The 21828-nt window shown below is 30.2% G+C and overlaps 1 protein-coding gene across 1 annotated transcript in view; it reads left to right on the forward strand.

Annotated features, from left to right (window-relative positions):
• LOC107453618 (cell polarity complex component crumbs) overlaps nucleotides 1-21828 on the forward strand; it is a 118566-nt gene that overhangs the window by 62678 nt on the left and 34060 nt on the right. The window contains exons 3-8 of the mRNA XM_016070499.3: nucleotides 9790-9918; nucleotides 10797-11021; nucleotides 13632-13748; nucleotides 16641-16994; nucleotides 18016-18193; nucleotides 20640-20766. Of these exons, the coding sequence (XP_015925985.1) occupies nucleotides 9790-9918; nucleotides 10797-11021; nucleotides 13632-13748; nucleotides 16641-16994; nucleotides 18016-18193; nucleotides 20640-20766 (1130 nt within the window). The remainder of the gene's footprint in view (nucleotides 1-9789; nucleotides 9919-10796; nucleotides 11022-13631; nucleotides 13749-16640; nucleotides 16995-18015; nucleotides 18194-20639; nucleotides 20767-21828) is intronic.

Genomic DNA, 21828 nt, shown 5'->3' on the forward strand with positions numbered 1-21828 from the left:
TTTTAAAAAAGGTACCGTCAGAATTGCTGTAGACCAGTGGTTCTTAACCTATGGGTCGCGACCCACAATTGGGTCGCGAAGCATATTTCTTGGGTCGCGCTGAGTCGAAGCAAAAAAGTTAGTAATACACCAAATAATAAGTAATATCAACACCTCCTAGAAGAAGTCATTGTGGCTTACTCAGCCTAATTTTGACTTTTTTTGGGGTCGCGACATGAACATATTTCTCAAATTTGGGTCGCGGCTTAAAAAGGTTAAGAACCACTGCTGTAGACTATTAATACATTCATGATTCATCATATTCATTATTTAAATAAATAATAATAACATTCTGCGAATAACAAAATGTAAAATTAGTTGAAATATTTTCTATTTAATATCACTTTTAATTAATATTTATTTTTTAAAACTTGTTTTTTTTTTTTATTTAATACAGTATGACTTAAACAAAAATATTTTACATAATTTATTCACTAAAAATATTGAGAGTAATTTAATGAAAGTAAAGGCTTTATTTTGGCGAACATGCGCTGGTAAGTACGGTTACTACAAGTATTCAAAATACCCCCTTGGCTCCATTTCTCTGAAGCTTGGTCCAGATGTGTAAATATGGAAGAGGTCAAAGGTTGTTATATATCTCACAGTTTCCCCCTCTTGCGCAATTTATGTTCATTCATCATTCCATGATGAGAAATGCTTCTTTAATTCTATGATGGTTAACCATCAAGCGAAAGTTTGATTCTCATTAACCAACAATCCGTGATGGTTCCAACTATACATTTCTATGATGTTTTAATAGGAATTCTTGTTTGATCTCAGGAATTTGGACCATCATAAATGAGTCCGAAGTCCTACGTTGGAGTGATGGTGGTTCATGATTGTTCCAACATTTGATTTGAACAAAGCATCAAAACAAATTGCTATTCTTATGTTGGACCATCATAAATCAGTCCGAATTCCTACATTGGGGTGATGGTTACTTATGTTGGCTACCTTCAAGATTATGTTGGTCGATCAATGGAAAACCATCAAAAATCTTGACTTTGGTCACGGCACCTGCCTCTTCAACTAAGTTTTTTGCCATGGACAACGAATGAATTAAGTCTGAGTTATAAGTACAATAATGGTAATTGTAAGCAGGGGTCTGTTTAGAAGAAATTTGGGTCCGTTAACGGACCCTTCACAAAATATCTTTTCATAAAAACGGACCCTTCACAAATTATTTTAACTTAAAAACGGACCCTTCACAAAATATTTTAACTTTTAATCGGACCCTTCACAAATTTGTTTATCTTCATTATTATTTTGTTATTCGAATAAACCCTTTCCAGGGCAGAAAACAAGAAAGATGGATGTAAACGAATTAAGTTTTGTCTTCGGCAGACGATTCTTCCATTATTCATCCGAAATTAATATTCCGCGTTCAGTATAGGCTAAATACCAAAGATTTGTATGTTGCATCTCTAATTAGCAGCAATTGTTGTTTATTTTTTAAAATTTAATTTTTTTAATTAAAATTTTACAGTGTTGAGCATAATCTTGCATGTCTATACAATTTAAAAACTCCTTGAAATTTTTTTTTTTTTTTTTTTGCAATAACGGACCCTATTTGCACAAATTCATAAAAGCAGACCCTGGTTGAAAGAATGTGAGTAGTTTTTTCACAATTTCACGAAAAACGGACCTTTCACAAAATGTCTGGACAGACCCCTGGTAAGAAAAAGACAAATTCCGAATAATATAATATATTTACAAGAAAGAAAAAAGAATACAGTCGGACCTCTATTTAACGAACTTCCTTTTTGCGAATTTCTCTATTTTACAATTTTTTTCGAGGAAGCAAGAACATTTTAGAAATTTCTTCGTAAAATAACTGCCAAATAGCGAAGTGAATTTTCTATTTAACGAACTTTCCCTATTTCTCTTTCCCTATTCCCTATTTCTCAAAAATTTTCAGAACATTTCAAACTTGTTAATGCAATTTATGGGCAAATGACCTTGAGTTGATTTTCGAAGCCGCCAACCATTGGGAGAAAGCATTAAAATCCCTTTCTCTTTTTGTTTGCATTTCAAGCGAAAAACTCAGGCAAAATTAACTGATTTTTATCAGTGGCAATTAAACCTAAGAACATATGTGGTAATACATGTTTAAAATTACTTTCATAATAAAAGCAACCATAATTTTATACATAAATTTACCTTTTTTTAGTTCAAAATGTCAGTAGCATGATAGTGTAACACTGGATAATGTTTTGCTCAATTCTTGCTTTCCATGCAGATTTCTTTTATGGTTAAGATTTATAAAATAAATAACAGATACTAGTTTACAAGATAAAGTTGTATCAATTGCTACTTTACTTATGTCTAGTGTTTATGAATTTAAAACCTGTTTTGTGTTGTTTAAGTATTTCAAAAGATAATTTTCTATTTAACGAATTTTCCATGTAACGAACTTATTATCGGGATTTAGCGACTTAGTTAAATGGAGGTCCGACTGTATTTACAAGTAGCGAATCGAATGAGATGTTCGCAATTAATCAAAATCACTGACTAATACGGGGGTAGACTACATCATCCCTCCCTCCCTATTGGACTTCACAAGTGCACATTAGGACGACTCGTCTATTGGAATTAAATATTAAATCAGGAAAGAGCAAATACGTTTATGGGTTACGAGATTTACCAGTCGTGGAGTTTTAGCACTGGATTATGTGACCGAACATACTCATTTCGTAACGCTCGTCGGTCAAACTCGAAATAAAGCTTTCATTTTATACCATATGTGCTGTGCGGAAAAATAATTCAGCAGTCTCTAAGAGTTATCATATTTAAAAGAAAAATTTCTTTTTAAAAAAATGCTAGTTTAAATTGATTTTTCAATTCATACTATTAGTTCACTATTAGATGACAATTGATGTTAATACAGTTTTTTGAAATATTAATTCATTAATTAAATTTAAATAATTAATTTTAGTTTTATATGGGATAAAAAAATTTTCCTTGTTGACCTAAGTAGGAGTTGACATTAAATTTTTGTTTATTTTCTTCTTCACATATTACTCGCTTTTTTCAACTAGATAAAAATTATTAAAATCAATGAATCATTCATTATTAAGTTAGTTTTTGCCCAAACAATGCAGAATATTACAAATTTATCAGTTATCAAAACTATTGTTTTATGATAAGAATATTGGGATGATTCATAATATAATTGACAGTCTTTTATTAAACGGGACATTGTTTAAATGATAAGCACAATTTTTAGAATTAAAGAATCGGCACCTGATTAACAATTAACTTAAATACCGTAACTTGGCATTTATTTACTTTTTTTTTTTTTTTTTTTTTTTTTAAGGAATTCTTCGTTGAAAACATATTGTTTAACAAATCTGTTTTAATTTTTGCACCATTGCAATCTTCATTCAATCCACTCTTACACTTACGACAAATCTTTTTGTTTAAAGCCATGTTTTCTTTTAATTTTATAGTTTACACTTCTTTAGAATTTATTTAATCGATGCTTGAATTTTTTGAAATTTAAAAAAAAAAAAAAAACGTCTGAAGCATAAAGATATTATATACATAGTTTCATAAATGGAATTTATGTTTTTCACGTAATACATGTAATTGTCACTTTTCAGAACTTTAAGTAATTTAAAGTTTTCAATAGAATATTTCAGATTCTGTCTACCTTAATTATAGCTTTCCATTTTAGAACGTGATTTCGGTAATTGCCATATCGCTATAAGGGCTATATTTTAACACAGTATCATTTTTTTAATCCAAAAATGCAGTGTCCTAATTCTCTTTGACACTGTTAAAATCTTTTTAGAATGTCAATTAGTCATTTAACATTGCAGATAAAAGTAAGAAATCTCGTGAAAACGTAACAATAGGTTGTAATGTCAATGGGATACCTGCAAGTGACGTAGTGTGAGTATCACGATTCTGATTGGTTGTTGAAACGTGGTATTTGTTTACGTTAGCAACGGTTCTTTTCATGTCAAGTATCAATTCTCTTAAGTGACACATTCTAAATTCTTTCACAAAGATTCTTTCTCAAAGATTTTGATTCTTTCACTACGTAATTTTTTTACTTAACACAAAGACAGGTACTAAGCCATGTAGAACATAAACAAACTAATTAAATATAAAAGTTGTCATGTCCGCAAAGCAAAACTATATCACGGTTACTATAAAATACATAAACAAATAATAAATGTAAGTTAAGTAAGAGAAGTAGACAAGGAAGATATATATTTCAGCTCATTCGATGTGAAATACGGCTTTGTATTTAATTAACTTATCGTTAATTAACATTCTAACTTTTGTAGAGAAACTTAGCTCAACTTAAATACGCCATTTTGTTGACAAAGATTAGCTGGCGCTGACCGAAGAAAGGGAATGTCTTTCTATGGTCTATTGTGTTTGTCCTAGTTTGTGCTACCCTCCCTAAAATGCGCCATTCTTGTTTCCTAAGCACCAGACGGTCTCAGACTTAGTGGCGGGGGGAGTTCTTAGCTTAGACAAACTATATCTATTACTTCAATTCTGTTTCGAAAAAATTTATTCAATAAATAGCTCATTATTTCTTGTTTGATTCTACTTAATATAATCATATTATGACACCAGTCTCGGATAGTTAAGTAAATTACCCAAATTGAGTTAATTTGTTCTGACCTAAAACAGTATGATGAGGGCTTATTTTAAAGGAGTGAGATAATGTGTTCATGCGGGTCTTTATTTACCCAAATGTTAACCACATTATCACGCATTCGAAGTACTGATTGACTTTTGTAGTGTTATCTTTTATGTAAGGCTTGGAAAATCGTATTTTTCTGGGGGTTTTTTTCTAAATTTTTTTTCTTTTTTTTTGTATTTTTTATTTTTATTATCATGAGTTTAAGTTAATCTGGGGGAACACAACCTTTGTTTTTGGCCAATATCATTTCATATGTCCCGACCATTCTTTTTTGTGTAGACATGAAGGTTTCAGATTTTTTTAAAATTTGATTGATTTTTTTCCCCCCGTCAAGTTTGTTCATTTTTGGTTTAAAAAAGCATTAAATTTGCGTGGCTATGACAACCGTAGTTATGAATGATTCTTGATATAATGGTATAAAGGAAGAAATTTAGTGAATATGCATATAAATGAGTGAATTAATGTTAATTTAATTTATCTTTAATTTTTTTTGGCTAGATCCTACCTAGAATAGCCCTTCCCGTGGTCATTTTTTGTGGCGATTTTCCCGTGCCAAAGAAAGTTTTTGAAATCTCACCAAGCTTAGGTTTCCGGGAAATATTTCGGCGAGATTGTTTTGAGCGTATAATCACATCACCAAAATTCTTAAACCTGATTGGTTATTTGATATACCTACGCGAAAGTTGGATTTCATTAGTAAAAAGGTAAAAGGGTTTAATTTTTTCGATGGATTAAATACGATGATTTTATTTAAAAGATGAGCCATCAGAGTAATTTAAGTTTTTTTTTATTCTATTAAAAATATTTTAATACATTTGTAATAATTTAATTTTTTTTTAAAAATAATCAAAAGAGTTTCAAAAAGTCGCCAAGAGGGCTATTCTAGGATTTTACCAATTTTTTTCTTTTTCTCTCCCTCCTTCTTTTTTTGTCAGATTAATTATTCATAGAACGTATTTTTTTATACTAGTCAGGGGTCTGTTTAGTAGAAATTTGGGTCCGTTAACGGACCCTTCACAAAATATCTTTTCATAAAAACGGACCCTTTACAAAATGATTTTTCTTTTAATCGAACCCTTCACAAATTTGTTTATCTTCATTATTATTTTGTTAATCGAATAAACCCTTTCCAGGGCAGAAAACAAGAAGATGGATGTAAACGAATTAAGTTTTGTTTTCGGCAGACGATTCTTCCATTATTCGTCCGAAATTGATATTCTGCGTTCAGCAGTATAGGCTAAATACCAAATATTTGTTTGTTGCATCTCTAATTTAGTCGAAGCAATTGCTGTTTATTTTTTGAAAAAAAAATTTTTTTTATTATAATTTTGCAGTGTTGAGCATCATCTTGTATGTCTTTACAATTTAAAAACTCCTTGAAAAAGTCTTTTTTTACAATAACGGACCCTATTTGCACAAATTCATAAAAGCGGCCCCGGGTTGAAAGAATGTGAGTAATTTTTTCACAATTTCACGAAAAACGGACCTTTCACAAAATGTCTGGACAGACCCCTGCTAGTAATATTGATTAAATTTCGATTAATGATCCTTACTCCCTTTCTTTATATTTAATATTCTGACGTTCAAATTTAAAATTTTTGAAGATTTGGAAGGTTTTAAACTCAAGCTTTTAGTATAAATAACTTCGCTAAAAATTTAAAGCATGAAACATTTATTCTTCCTATGTATCGTTTAAATGCTGATTTATACTGATTTTGATTTGAACCTACTGTTGGTAAAATAAATAAGATCCCGAAAATCGGAAAGTCCTGAGGACAAGTAGTTTTTAAAATCTAATCTAATCACGGCAGTAAAAGAAGTTATGAATCCTCTTTATCCCTCTTCCCAAAAATGGATAAAGAGATTTGAATCCACTCAAATGTGACTACCCAAGTAGCACAGGGATATTGTAACAGCTTTAGTCTACATCAGGGGTGTCAAACTCGCGGCCCGAGATGAACATTTTTGTGGCCCAGTCAATATATCCGAAGCAAAGTAAAAATAATTTGGAAATGTGAATTAGAAACGAAACCAGCATATGAAATTATAATATACTTTATTTATAAACTATACGGATTATTATAAATTGTACGCGCGAAAAAGTAAAATTCTAATTGGCTGAAATGGAGTCCGTTTCACATTAAGCTATCAATTAGATAGTACATATTCAGGTTTATCCTACTACAGCGTGGTAAGTTGGTTATCTTGCCCCAAGGTTCTCAAACAATTCTGGGATTCGAAAGAAGAAATATGTATGTTTTTACATACTAAAAATCAAGATACGAGCTTGTTCTCCTCCAATTAAATATGGTTGCAAGATTTATCTTTTATGGTTGATAGAACCAAACACTTATCCGATTTAAATTTATTGTTACAAGGCAAGGATCAGATCATTACAAACATGCTTTACACAACTAAAGTATTCAAATATAAACTATTTCTTTGGGAAAGGCAACTGAAAAATGAAGATTTAACGCACTTCCCAACGTGCAACAAGAACAAATCTAGTTTAGATCATACTGCATCGTAACAAAAATAAGCAAAAAAAAATTTTAAGTCTTAGAACAGATTTTGAAACAAGGTTTAAAGATTTTAATTCTTTGGAAGACAAATTTTGTTTGTTTTCTTCGATTTTCTCAATAAATATAGACTCAGTGCCCAGTTATATGCAAATAGAAGTGATTGAGATTCAGTGCGACTCAAACTTGAAGGCAAAATTCATTGAAGTGGGTGTGCCTGAATTTTACGAATATTTACCGCAAGGTTTGAAAAATACTCGAAAATTCGCATATAAAATTATTTAGTATTATAGAATTATTTTAAGTAAGTACTTATCAGTGAGAGCAATTATTTTCTGTTAGGAATGGAAATAAATCTCCTGTCCGAAACCCTATTAATAACGCTCACGTTGGGTCAATTTTGAAAGTAAATTCCCCAAAAGAAGTATTTTGAAAGTATTCCCCAAAATAGTAATAGAGAAGAGATGTCAAGTATCAGGGCGTAAACAATAATTACATATTCAAAATAAAAATACTTGTTTCTATGAACATTGAATTTTTTTTCTTTTTTTTTTTCGGCCCACCTAAAGTTAAGCATTGTCTATTTGGCCCAAGTTAGCTTTTGAGTTTGACATCCCTGGTCTACATCGGCCGACATTGTCAATATTGGCGAAAATCGACATTGTTTGTACGATTTCCGTCGATTTCACATTGAAAGTCTGTTGGTAAAACTTTTCATTTTAAACTTTATTGTGTTCTTAAATCAAAATTAATCATTTAAAAGACAAAAAGTGACGTCAAATTGTTATAATTCCAAAAAATAAATTTAAAATATAAATTTAGAGATATCCGAAATGCCGAGAGATATCAATCGACGTTCTCCAACGTTTTTACAATATCGAACAATATTGTTTCGCGATATTGGATATACGTTATAAAAGGGGTCCATTTCTATATAGTACAATGTTTCGCTACGATATTGTACAATGTTCAAAGCTAAGTTTTTACGATATCGTGTTCGTGAATTGTGCTACTTGGGTATGGCAACACTTAAGAGGACGCCATACCGCGGAAGAAAATTTTCTTTTCAAATTCTCTTTCTCCTTTATTACTAATTTATAAGAAAGAAAAATTAAGTTCAGGCACATTTAAAGTAAGTCATAAAGTTTCAGTTGCTGAAAAAACCCCTTGGCAGATTCGCGGCGACATTGTCGCAAAACTTTACAGAGATCTTGCAGAAAGATTTTTCCTTTGGAAAGTGAAACATTTTGGTTTGCTTTTCCACAGAAATTTACACGTAAGAGTTGAATAACCACTTTATGAAGCTCTCAATTTATGCCGATACTATTGTGAATCCATTTTGATTGTATTTTCGGCAGTTATTGACATTTCACGTGGCTTTTAGATATCCTGATATATTTCAGGCGCTATGGGGAAATTGGAACTGCGCATTTGATCATTTACTTTTTAAGGCACTGATTCTATCGATTTTTTTGGCAGTTTATTGCTTTTGATTTCCACATAGTTTTTAAAACCCGATTTTTTTTTTTTTGCGGTATTATTTATTACACCAATCAAATCTTGAAACGAAACATGCATTTGAGTAACCCCTTTCTGAAAAGTCCGTTTCGCGTGATTACTGCTACAGAATCCATGATATTTAATTCTTTTAATGTGATAATTGCAACAAAATGCGATGATCCAACAAAATGCTAGAATATCGTACATATGATAATAATAAAAGAAGAGAAGTGTATATTACATTATTCAATTAAAAAAAAAAATATTTTTTTTTTGTAAACACAGCGTTTTTGTTACTTTAAATTGCCTAGTAACATACATCTTTGTTATTACAGTACAGAACCCGTTATCCGGAAATCAGAAAACCGGAACGAAATTCGATACATTTTCCCGCAATTTTTTTAAAAAAAACTTTTTTTTCCTAAGATTTTAGGATTTTTCTTTCTTTTTTGAAAGATGTTTACCTTACCATCATTTCAGAAATAATCATTAGTGTATTACCTCATCGTTTTTTTCTTATTTTTAAGATTATTTCCAAATATTTTTTTTTAGTTTGGTTTAACACTAAAAAAAACGACTTTTTGTAGCGATTCAGAAAACCGGAAAAATCAGTTATCCGGAATAGCGATAGTCCCGATCGTTCCGGATAATCGGTTCTCTACTGCATTAAAAGCCTCTGCAGAAAAATGTTAGTGCTAGAAAGTTTTGTCGCAGAAAGCCCGAAAAAATTCTTCCACAGGGCTGGTGAAAAAATTTAAAAATATTAAAATGGTTGACAAATTATTAGAAGAGAACTTCTTTGTGGTGTAATTCTAAGTTATCATCTCGTAATTTATTTTCATTTGTGTATTTTAAAATTTTCTTTTCAGCATTTGAAACTTCATGGTTTACTCTAGGTTTTTCTGAACTCACTTTTTCTACACTTTAAATTAGCAATGAAAGAAAAAGCGAATTGCGAGGAAAATTTTCTTCCGCTGTATTTCGTGCTCTTATGTGGATTTTTGTTTTGGGGAAATTTTATGTTTTTGCCACTGAATGACTCCAATTAAATTTTTATCTTTATTCCAGATGGCTACCTGGTTGATCCTTGTTTTTATCAGCCCTGTCACAAACACAGCAAATGTGTGCATATGCTGAACGATTACCGATGTGTTTGTAGTACTAGATTCAACGGAACAAACTGTGATATTGATCTTGGTAAATATGTGTACTTTTCTCCCCTTTGCTCAAGAATTTCATTAAACATGGTGCTTAGCGTTTTTAAAAAGTGCTTATTTTCGTTTTTTAAAAGCCCTTATAGGTGCTTTTTTCGTTGAGTGTTTTTAAAAGTGCTTAATTTTTCCCTTTTCGAAAATGAGATTTTTTTTCTTTACCATGTCAATTTTCGGTACGTATTTCTTAAAAGCGTGGTTTTCACATTGTTCCATTTATCATTTTACATGTTAATTTTAGTTTTTATACAATTAATAAAATTTTTATTTTTAAAAAATTTAACTTTTTTTTTTTTTTTTTTTTGTCCTACACTTTTACTCTGTGGTAAGAATTAATACAATACTGTATAATTAATATTTTCTAAAATGTTAAGTCTCCCAGAAGTTTATTTAAATTTCCAAAAAATTATGTAATGAGTTTTTTATTTTATAACTGATATTGAATAGCCGACTCAACTCTAGGTTTACGAGTATCAATGTGCAACCCTGTAGCATTGTAACTTTGAACCAAATCCAGAAGACAAGGGACCTCTCCTGGATTAAACATTGGTACAATCTAGTCTTCATGGAGGACTTTTTGATGGAACTAACCCGGATTTGCATTGCATGGAGTGAAAAACCTCTCGTGGTTAGTCCGAAGGCAAGGGAATTTTAACCCATGATCCGCCTACAACTGAGGGTATTTTATGTTAGTAATGTGGCCAGTGTGAGCCGGGAGCAGAATTAGAATCAACCAGCCGTTGCCAGGATTTGAACCCGATAGTCACCTCATTGGGAGGCGAACTCTCTATTTCCTTAACTTTTTATTATTTAAAATTGTTTTCTTTCCTTTATTTAGTAAAATAATTTTTATTGTTATTCTAGGTCCTTTATGTGATAAGCCAGAATATAATCAGTGTCAAAATGGTGGTACCTGCCAAGAAGATAGTCTTGGTAACAGTACTATGTGTGCCTGCCCCCCTATATTTACTGGTACCTTCTGTGAAACAATGGTGGACAACACATTTTGTGATTTTATGCCGTGTCGCAATGGAGGCACCTGTAATATTAACCAGTCAAGAAGTGGTTATGTTTGCACATGTCCTCAAGGTAATTTCTCTCTTAAGTATGCCTTTAAGGTATGTCTTTAAATCAGCTATGACAAGTTTTCAATAAAACCATTGGAAAAACCACCCCGAAAAAATAGGGATTTCTTTCAACTTTAAGTTGAAGAAAAGGAAGAAACTGTTTTAACAAAACGATATACTAAATATATGCGATAATATATAATTACCAATAGCAAACTAATTTTTTAATCTAATACTGTTTAGTATGAATTCTCAAACTAACTCTTAAATAATATAAACTATAGATTTTAAAATTGCTGTAAAAAATTTTCTTTTTAGAAGTTAGACGTGAAGAAGTTTTAACTTTCCTGTACTATATTAAATTTCATTTATTGAAGTTTAAGCTTTTCTTCTAAATCTGTGTACAGTTCTTTTTTAGTTTCTTCCATTTTGTCCAGTTTGTGTTTTACAGTGTTCTAGAAGAAATAGGTTTCTTCTAGACGAAATTTCAACTGTTGTTTCAACAGATATTTAAATTGTTTTATTATTCATATTGATCATTACTCATCTTGTAAGAATTATTTAAATTTCATTTGCTTGTTACATAAATTTTTTTTTAATAAGAATATCACTAGTTTAATTGTTCTCTATACTTTTGGATTTTTACCTGAATGCTAAGAAAATATTAAAACTGGATTATTACTTGATTATTTCTCAATTTAAGTATTTTTATTTATGCTTAACTTACATTAAAAATAAACGTAATATTTTATTTTTAATTCATTTTTATATTACAAGTGTTCAACAGGTGAAAACAAATTAATTTTAATAAATATTGTGTACAACAGCTCAACAGTTATACCAAATGTGGTAATTTTGATTTGTTGAAATTTAACAGTCAATTATTAACTATTCAGAATCAAAAACCTTTATAGGATGCGTAGCGTTTTTAAAAAGTGCTTATTTTTGATTTACATTTTTAAAAATTTTTAAAGGTGCTTTTTTTTATTCGGGGGTTTGTTAAAAGTTTTTAATTTTCTATATTTTAAAAAGAGATTTTTTCTTTGCAGTGTCAATTGTCGTTCTAAATTACAAAAAATGCATGATTTCCTCAATTTTTATCTGCAATATTTATCAGAAACTAGTTATTTTATCATGATTATGTGAAGTTTGTGAAAATGTTTTTGAATTTTATTAATTCATAAAGAAGTTCATAAAGAATTTTAAACGATGGGAAGAAAAAAATTTTTTACTGCACAGATCCTAATTATGATTTTTTGTTTTGTTTTTGAAAGTGCTTAAAAATATTTTTTGAGTGCTTAAAAAGTATTCAAAAGGTGCTTATTTTTTGTTGAAAAATCTGACTACGTACCCTGCATTTAGTCATTTTTAACTTCAGAGCAGTCAAAATTGCTTATACTCCACAATTCTGCTAATATATATGTTACGGTCAATGTAATTAGTTGCTGGTTATTGTTATTAATAACAAGGTAAGTCGGTTGAAGTGAGTAATCTGTCAGAAGTTCCGTTTACCAGTTATTAATAAATTGCAAAGAGGTTTGGTCAATGGGATAATTTAAAAATGCCTTGCAATTTCGATTAACTATACAAAATTTCTTAATACAAAAAATATGTTACGAAATATCAAAATTTTTTTTATCTTAATGACATAAAAGTTATATTTTATAGCATGTAAACCTTTGCTGTAATTGTATTTTTTAACAATAAATGCATTAAAATCAATCCATGATCTGTATCAGATTTTATGCAATTCATTAAATCTGTATTTTGTAATGATATTAAGATTTATGAACTCTATATTTCACAAATTTCTTATTCATTAATAAAAATAATGATACATGAAAATTAAACTTTCTGATAGTCATAATTATAAATTAAAATACAAGTAAAATCATTAAACACAAGTAAATTCATGTAATCTTTTTTTTTTTTTAACTGTACTTACATCTACAACAGATTTATCACAGCAACAGCATGTAGACGTATATAAATTACGTTAAGAGTTGAAGTTTCGATAAATATCCCAAATTAATCAGACTGACTAAACTTAATTGACAATTATTAATAATAATGCCCACTTTGTGGAAGAGAGGAAATCATGAACAGGAACTGGAATTTGGACAGGACCAGGGATGCAGGACTCTGTGTGGGGGTTCCGAGGTGAGTTGATACTGGAGCGCTCGACATCTGCTGATGGGACATTGGCTTTTTTCTCTTGTTCTTTTTTTCCCTGTTGTTTGCTAATCTTATAAGAGTTTGTCATTTTCCTTTGCCATTGGAAATATAAAAGCATTATTAATAATAACCGGTTAATGGGATTATTGTACATAATGTTTTCTTATTTACCAAAAAGCTTATTTATTGTTAATAGTCGCCGGTTATGATAATAATTAATGATAATGACCATTTATGTAACTTTAACCATTTGCTACGGTACCAGCCTTACCTGATGTGAGGCTAAAATATTCTTCCTCTTTTCTTTCATAATTTGAATTACTCAGGTTATTTTAAATTTCTGCATTTTTGGGGATTTTTTTTTCAACCTTGACTTGACTATTTTCCCCACTATATTAGCAAGCCTATACAAAATCAATTTTAATGTTATTTACATTCCATTTTTATCTGTTTTAAGGTTTTGCTGGTGTAGATTGTGAACTGAATATTGATGAATGTCAGTCTTTCCCCTGTCAGAATAATGGTACCTGTACAGATGAAATAAACTCTTATTCGTGTGACTGCTCTGGTACAGGTAAGCTTCTTTCTATTCTCATTCTATGCTAACTATTTTCAATCAGTTACAAGTAATCGTTTTTGTAATTAGATATTGTTATTGAAAAATATATTTTTTCATCTAATTGTTAAAAAATTTTTTAAAATTTGCTTTATCAGGTTATGGTTGTTAATTAATTTTCGTACCATTAATTATTATAAGAATCAGTCTGAGTCTAAGATTCATCATCATAATAATCATAGTTGGCTAGACAGCCTAATGTGGGCCAATGCCTTCCTCTGAAGATTTCTCCATGACGACTTCCGATTTATCTTTAATCTCCAACTCTTCTCATTAATTGCAAGAAAATCAGACTCCACCGAACCACCATCTCACCCGTGGCCTTCCTCTCTTTCTTGTTTCATTGGGTCTGAAATCAATATATTTTTTATTGTATTGTCATCACTTATTCGAATCAAGTGGGCCATCCAATTCATTCTATTTATTTTTCTGCATTTATGAGTTTAAAATTAAAGTAGTAAAATTCAGTTGTAAAATATTCAATGCTTTGCATTAAAAAAATTATATTTTATTTTCAACATCTCAAATTTCTTGCAAACATTTAACAATGCTTTACAAACAAGTGACTCAAAAAAAAATATTTTGCTACACATTTTAAAAATGTAAAATATATAAATATTTTATGCTCTGAATTCCTAGGTATTTGACAACTTCAATTAAATTTAAGAACTCTATAAACGAGGTTTTCTAATTGTGTTTTAAAAAAATAATATAGTTTTTATAAAATTTGCTATTCTTGTTCACAGAGATCAAAATATGTCATTTGCTAAGGTTTTAAGTATAAGTTAATGCAGTGTTTTCATCATAGAAAAAAAATGGGTGAGAATTTCTCACCCTTTCTCAAAAACAGCATGAGGTTTCAAAAAGTTAATTGAGATTTCTAAAAACTAAAAAAACACAAAAACTCTCGAAAATAAAAATCATTTCTTTAATTATAATACATTTTTAACGTCTTCTATTTTTTAAAGCATTGAATATTTTTGGTGCATCATCATAGAAGATTTTGCCTTTACAAGGTATTTGTCCATCTTACATTAGCACATAAAAAATTTGAATATCTTACATGAAGAAACCTTACGTATGTTATAAACACGTAGTTGCAGAGAAATGTGTTCTGAAAGGGATCCCGTGGTTGTGTTCTGTCGTTCCAAAAGGTTCTGAACAATACTGGTAAATAGGGAAGCTAGATAACGGGGCAGATGTTGGAAATAATGAAAGATCCAGGAAGAAAAGTGAAACGGATTTTATTCTAAATGGCGTAATTCGAAGCTTTTTCCAAAATTCGCGAATTTTCAAATTTTATTTATACTATGCGCTAATTTCTCGCGGTAATAATTTTTTAATGCGAGAAAAGAAAAAAATATGCGAGATTCTCGCGTTCTCGCACTGTATTGAAAACACTGGTTAATGGTTAAAAATTATAATTAGGTGATGGCTTGGGAAGCAATTAATTTTTAATAATGTGATACAAGATGGTCATCACAATCCAATGTTATTAAACTTGTAGTGTTTTCAATATAACTTTCAAGGAAACAAACAACAACTGAACTTGGAAGCTTGATGAATCGAGCTTTCTTCGGTGGTACACAAAAAATAACAGCGCTATTTTAATACCAAAATAAGAGAACGCTTAAAACATGACTAACCTCACACTTTTTTTGTTCTGTGATATTAATTTTGTTACATTTGTTTTAGGCTTACAATCTGTTGCCTCGTGAAGATAACATAAGTGGAGGGGTATGCCGGAAATTTTTGAAATTTTTTTCCGGCTTTCGGAAGCTTGTTATTGTTTACATTCAGTCAACCATTTATTATCAGCAATACAGTGGAGCATCACTTATACGACGATCACTTATACGTCGTTTACATTTATACGACGTTTTAGTGTGGTCCCAAATCATTCCTATTCATTTTAATGTAAAAATATATCGTTTATACGACACACAGAATCGGTTATACGTCGGTTTTTAGATTTTGTTCACGTTTATTTAATTTTTTATTTTTTCTTGTGTATTTTAAAAAAGGGCGGAATTTGCCAACTTGAATGATACAGAAAAGGGTACCAACAAGAATGCTTGGATGACGACCGTAATTTTTACTCGATGACTGAAACAATGTTATGAAGAGGCAAAAGCGAAAAATTTTGCTATTCATCGACCAATATTCAGCGCACCCATCAATAATAATTATTTTGGAAAATGTAAAAGCTCCCTTTTTTCCTGCAAATTGCACAAGTGCGCTTCAGCAATTAGATTTGGCCGTGATTAGAAATCTGAAATTGCATCATAGAGAGCAGTAAGTTCAACTCGCTATTCAAAGCATTGTAGAGACTAATAGCAAGAAAATATAATTAAAGGTAACATACATTCTAATTGCTCACTGCAATTATTCTTCTTTGGTTATTTGTTTGTTTTGCTTTGTCTAATTTAAAAATTTATATAAATCAGTCCGTTAAACATTAAAATTAACTGAAAACAGAGTTAGTTTCAGTTTTAAAAGTAAAAATCGATTATACGACGTTATCGTTTATACGACGTTTTTCAGTGGTCCCTTCGGCGTCTTATAAACGATGCTCCACTGTATTTTTAAAATTAGCCACTGTTAAGAATGCTACGACTTTTCTCTGACCAAAAACAAATTTTTTTTTTAATTCTGCTCTATTGTTAGCAGTGTAAAATAAAAGGGACAATTTTGATCTTAATTTTACCTTTCTTTGTGAGAATACAATTTTCTTTTTTCTATAAAATCCATTGATGTTTCTAAAAAAAAAGTTTTCATGGTCTTGTAAACATGATTGCCTAAAATGTTTGGTTTCTGTGCCATTAGTATTAACTAATTATTTCTATTTAGGTTACCGTGGGCCTAATTGTGAAGAAAATGTGAATGAATGCGAAGAGAGCAAGCCATGTTATACTGGAAGCCAGTGTTTTGACCGTTATGGTGATTACATGTGCGACTGTCCCCGTGGTTTTGGGGGCAAAGACTGTGATCAGGAGGTGAACGAGTGTGAGTCCAGTCCCTGCCAGAATAATGGTCAATGCATCGACAGTCTCAATGGATACTTGTGTCATTGTGTTCTTGGCTTTGCTGGGAAGAACTGTGAGGAAAATATTAATGACTGTAACGGCGTCACTTGTCCAGCAAATAGTCACTGTGTTGATGGTGTGAATACATTTTCATGTGTTTGCAATCCAGGATATGAGGGTGAGTTATTGTTTTTTGGTTATTTGTAAATTATATTTCTGGAGAAAGAAACTGTGAAATCTCTCGACTTTTTTTAAAAAAAACTTCTTTGTCAGTGCAACAGCCCCTTGCAGCCCGTGACTGCCTCAACAGCTGGCGAATGCTAGCGCCTCCTATCCAACGCAACTCCCTTCCAATTTCTAATCATTAGGGTTTTCAGGCCATTTTCGATTTTATTGAGCCTTCTAATGGGGGGGGGGGGTCTGCCTTTGGGACGTGACCGTTTGGGGTTCTAAAAGGAGACAATTCTCGTGGCGCTATTTTCAGAGCTTCTCCATAGATTGCTCAGCCTATTACTGCAGATTATTTGTGTAATTTGGGGTTGCTTATAAGTCGATAGAGCTCTAAGTTATATCTGGTTCACCAGTATAGCAACCCTAGCAACAATTTTACGACTCCGTTTGAGCTCAATATGGGTCCTTTATGAATGTGCACTGGGGGACCAATATTGGGTTGTCTAGAAGTTTTAATATGGGGCTTATATTGACTGAATAATGAATATAAAATGTTTGGTGAATTAGGCAATTCTATATAATATGCCAATAATGGTTAATAGCGGCTTGTTGAACCCTTACTGAGCCAAGATCCCTGTATATTAATCCAATGAAGGCCCAAGTTATTTTGCTGTTAGAAAATAGATTGAGAAACCTAGCCTCTTTTTGAGACAGATGGAAACTGCTTGTTAGGCTGCTGTGCAGTTGGAAGAAGAACCTGACTTTCCATTAAATCAGGGATCAAAATAAACATGTTGAATTGGATTTTTTAAAAATATGAATCAATTTCAAAATCATTTTTGATCACCCTAACTATAAATGTTGAATATTTAATATGTCATTTTAACAGCTAAGTCTCAACCTTCCCTTATAAACAATATGTCAATAAAAGAAATTTCCTATTACTTTTAACTCAACTGATGTGATAGGGGAAAATGTCCATTTTTTTATGTTCGATTTAATCTTCTTTTTAATTTAATTTTCTTTAGGGTCTGTACCTCATTGTCAAGAAATAGATGAGTGTGAAAAGGGGCCTTGTTTAAATGGAGGCTCGTGCCATGATCTCCTGAATGGGTTTGAATGTACCTGCTTAGATGGATTTGTGGGCAGCCACTGTGAAGTCAATATTGATGAATGCGAATCGTCTCCGTGTCGAAATAGTGCCACGTATGTTACGAGCTTCTTTTTTAACATCACATGAATGTTTGAATTATTTTTTTCCAATTATTATTATTTTTTTAAAATTTAATTAGCATATCAGTTTTCCATTTCAATCAAGGAAGAAAAAAAAAGCTATCTGATTTTTCAAACGCTTCGTTTTTTTTTCTTCTTAAAATTATTGCTTGAATACTTTTTCACTATTAAAAGCTATCTTCTAATATACACAAAGATGATTGTGCTCCTAAAAAAATCTGTATTTTTCGCTAATAAAGATCTGGAAATCCAAGGTCCAGAAGTTTCCGGAAACCATTGATCACATTTTTATCTAAAAATTCTTGTACATTTTATTTAAAAATATTAGAAGTAGAATTTATACTAGCACCTCTTTCATTTGTAAATGTTTTTTCTGGTAGAATAATAAATGTGATTAGAGATAAAAGTAAACTTATACATAATTAAAGACATAAATTTTTTGAAATGTGTCACTAATGATTTTAGTCAAGAAATTTTCAGGTTTTTTAAGGCTGGCTTACAATCGCCCCTGTTTTAAGTTGTAGACATAATTTATCATTTGTAAATAATGTCTTAAAGTTGCAAAATGCTTATATTGTTTTGCTATTTTTGTTACTGCTGTTTCCTGCCTCAAATATTCTATTCAAATAGTCATTCTTTTTAATTGTGTACTATACAAATTTTGTAAGAAAAGAATTAAGAAAAACTTGAGGCCCACTAATTACTAAATGTAAAATTAAAAATGTTATGACAAATACACCTATTATCTATAGTATAAGTGGTGCACGTATGTGTACAATTAGTGGCTGATTTTTTACAAGAATTAATATGAAAAACGCATAAGGAAATATCTTCAACAGCTTACAGCCCACTTCAGAACAATAGCCAATGAATTCAGAACCACTGTTTTGTGAAATGGTTTAGTAGCTAAGCATAAACTTGTTTCTGATATCATTATACTTGATAAATGCTCCTTTTTTAGTAAAATCCGTAAAAAGGATACGTAAAATAAATATTTAACATCAAACATGCATGAAATCTATGCTATTTGTTTGGTATTCTGGTGTATAAAAAAAAAATTAACTCTGGAACAGCATACCAATTAAATCAACTAAGTATTACTTTTACAATCTTATTATAGAAATTGTAAATTCATTTCTTTTAACCCTCTAGCATAATTGCAAAATTCTTTGACTTTCTTCAACTGGATTTCAGGGTCTACAGTTAAAGGGTTAGCTTAAAAAATTCATTGCATTGAAAACTTTTTACCTAATGTTCTTTTACGAACATTTATAAATCCGTTTAAGAATTCTGTGTATTTTGTAAAAAATTTAATATTATGCCTCTTAAAACTGGCTTATTAAAATTCTTTTTTTATTGTAATGACTTAAAAATTAAAATAAAAGGTATGTAAGATTTGATACTCTTGTGTAATGAAAAATTTGATGGATTAAGACTTAAATGCAATGAAGTGCGATTTCAAGTTTAAGAAGGTTGCCACATTTTGCGTAAACAAGAGATTTATATGGACAGGGTATCCACGCACCTGGAGAGTCATGGATTTCGTTATTGAACAAAAATTGTCAATAAATGTCATGATTTTAACTTTAAAAAAGAAAAAGAAAAATTATGGAAAGTCATGGATTTGGCTCGCCGAAAAATGTAATTTTTAAAATGGAAATTACTCTCCCCCCCCCCATTTCATGTTGTTCCGAGTAGCTGAATTTGTAACAAAAACCCTACTCACAGTTATATTTTCTCAAAATTTTATCATTTTCTTTCAAAAATTTAAAGAAAACATCATTTCTAGAGCAAGTTATCTTTCAAACTTCTGGGATTTCAGAATTTTTGTTATTATTTATTTTTTTTATTTTATTTTAAAATTCTAGCGGAAGCAAGCCAGTCATTCTTGAATTTTTTTTAATTCCGAAATGAGAACGGAAAAATCACTAATATTTCTTTCCTTTCGCATCAACAAGAAAAATATCTTTAGAATATAATTCTGCAGAAAAAAAAAATTATTTGCTTTTGTATTATTTGCTTTTTCAGCAATTTTATTGCTTCAACTCTTTCTTAACTCTGTTTTTTAAATTTAAAATCTATAAATATGAAGATGCAGAGTATAACAGATTTGGTTATACCTATCATTTCAATGAATGTTATTATAATGCTTTTTTTAAATTTATTGTTGTGTTTTTGTCAGAGAAAATAGTAACTTTGTTAAGTCATGAAAAACTCTTGGAAGTAGTCATGGATTTGAAAATCTAAAATGTAGCAGATACCCTGTATCGATTATTCGTTAAAGTCAATACTTAATAAAATATATTATTTATTTTAAAGTGTAGTGTGAGTGTCTTAGGACAGTTTAAAGATACTGAATTTGACTTTGTAGAATGTTAGAATATTTTTTTTATTAATATTGTTTTATTCCACTTCTTAGCTGTGTGGATGGCCCTGGAAAATACACCTGTGAATGTGCTCTTGGCTACTCTGGTATCAACTGTGAAGTTGACATTAATGATTGTGAACCAAATCCTTGTAATAATAATTCAAATTGTACTGACTTGGTGAGTAAAAAAAATTATTGCTTTTTTTTAATGCATTTGATTTTAATTTTCTAATGTGTGTGTATGAAATATATCAAGTTATATTTTTATAATAATGCTTTGCATGGATTTCTTTTATTATGAATTTTTTTGTTGCTTGTTTTGTTTTTTGCATTATTTAAGCTTTAAATGATTATAGTTTTTAAGAATATTTGTTTAAAAAATTTCAAGAAATAATAAAATTATATGGTTGTTACTGAAATTTTTAAGGCATTTAAGAAAGTTTCTTTTTAGCAAGTCTTTCTTACTTAACATATTATTAATGTAAAAAAATTCTTAAATGTCTCAGAAAAATGTGCACTTAATTAACCCATTTTTACCAAAGTGAAACATTGTATATCATTACCAAAATATTTTTCCTTTAAAATGTGTCTTAAGACAAGCCAAGCACTTTTGCACGTTGATGCACTTTAGTATTAAAAAGCAGAATGTATAATTTATCTTTTATTAAATAAGAGTAACAATTGATTTTCAAAAGGCTTTTGCTCATTTTTAAGGAAAATAAAATAAAATTGCCTGTTGGCTGGTCTGCGGAATAATTGTTGCAGAGATATTAAAGAAAATATTTTATTGTTGCGAATAAACATAATTAAGAATGTCGTAATTAGAAAAAATTTATATAGCAAAACAACTTAAGCAGTTTATGAAATCGGGAACAATAAGGAATAATTTAGAGGATTGTACAGATGACATTACCAAACTTGTTCATGTGCAATGCTGCAAATGAAAAAGCTTAACTAAATAGAGATAAGGGGGAAGTAAGTATTTAATTCTCACATTACCTCTAACTTAGAATTTTAAAGCATTCTGGCTGAAATCTACTTGATTAATTAAAAATAGAAAATAAGTATTATATACTTGTGTAGTTCATAACAAAACTCTTATGAATAATACTATTTTTTGCTTTTAATTAAATAATGAACAATTTGGTTTTTATTAGTTTAGCCATAAAAGTTTTAAAAATTGCATGAATAATCATTATCTCCATGCCTTGAAACCCTTTATTATTGCATGTTTGTGTTA

This window comes from Parasteatoda tepidariorum, chromosome 8, assembly GCF_982258835.1.
Source record: "Parasteatoda tepidariorum strain Cologne lab strain chromosome 8, Ptep-v5.0, whole genome shotgun sequence".
NCBI lineage: Eukaryota > Metazoa > Arthropoda > Arachnida > Araneae > Theridiidae > Parasteatoda > Parasteatoda tepidariorum.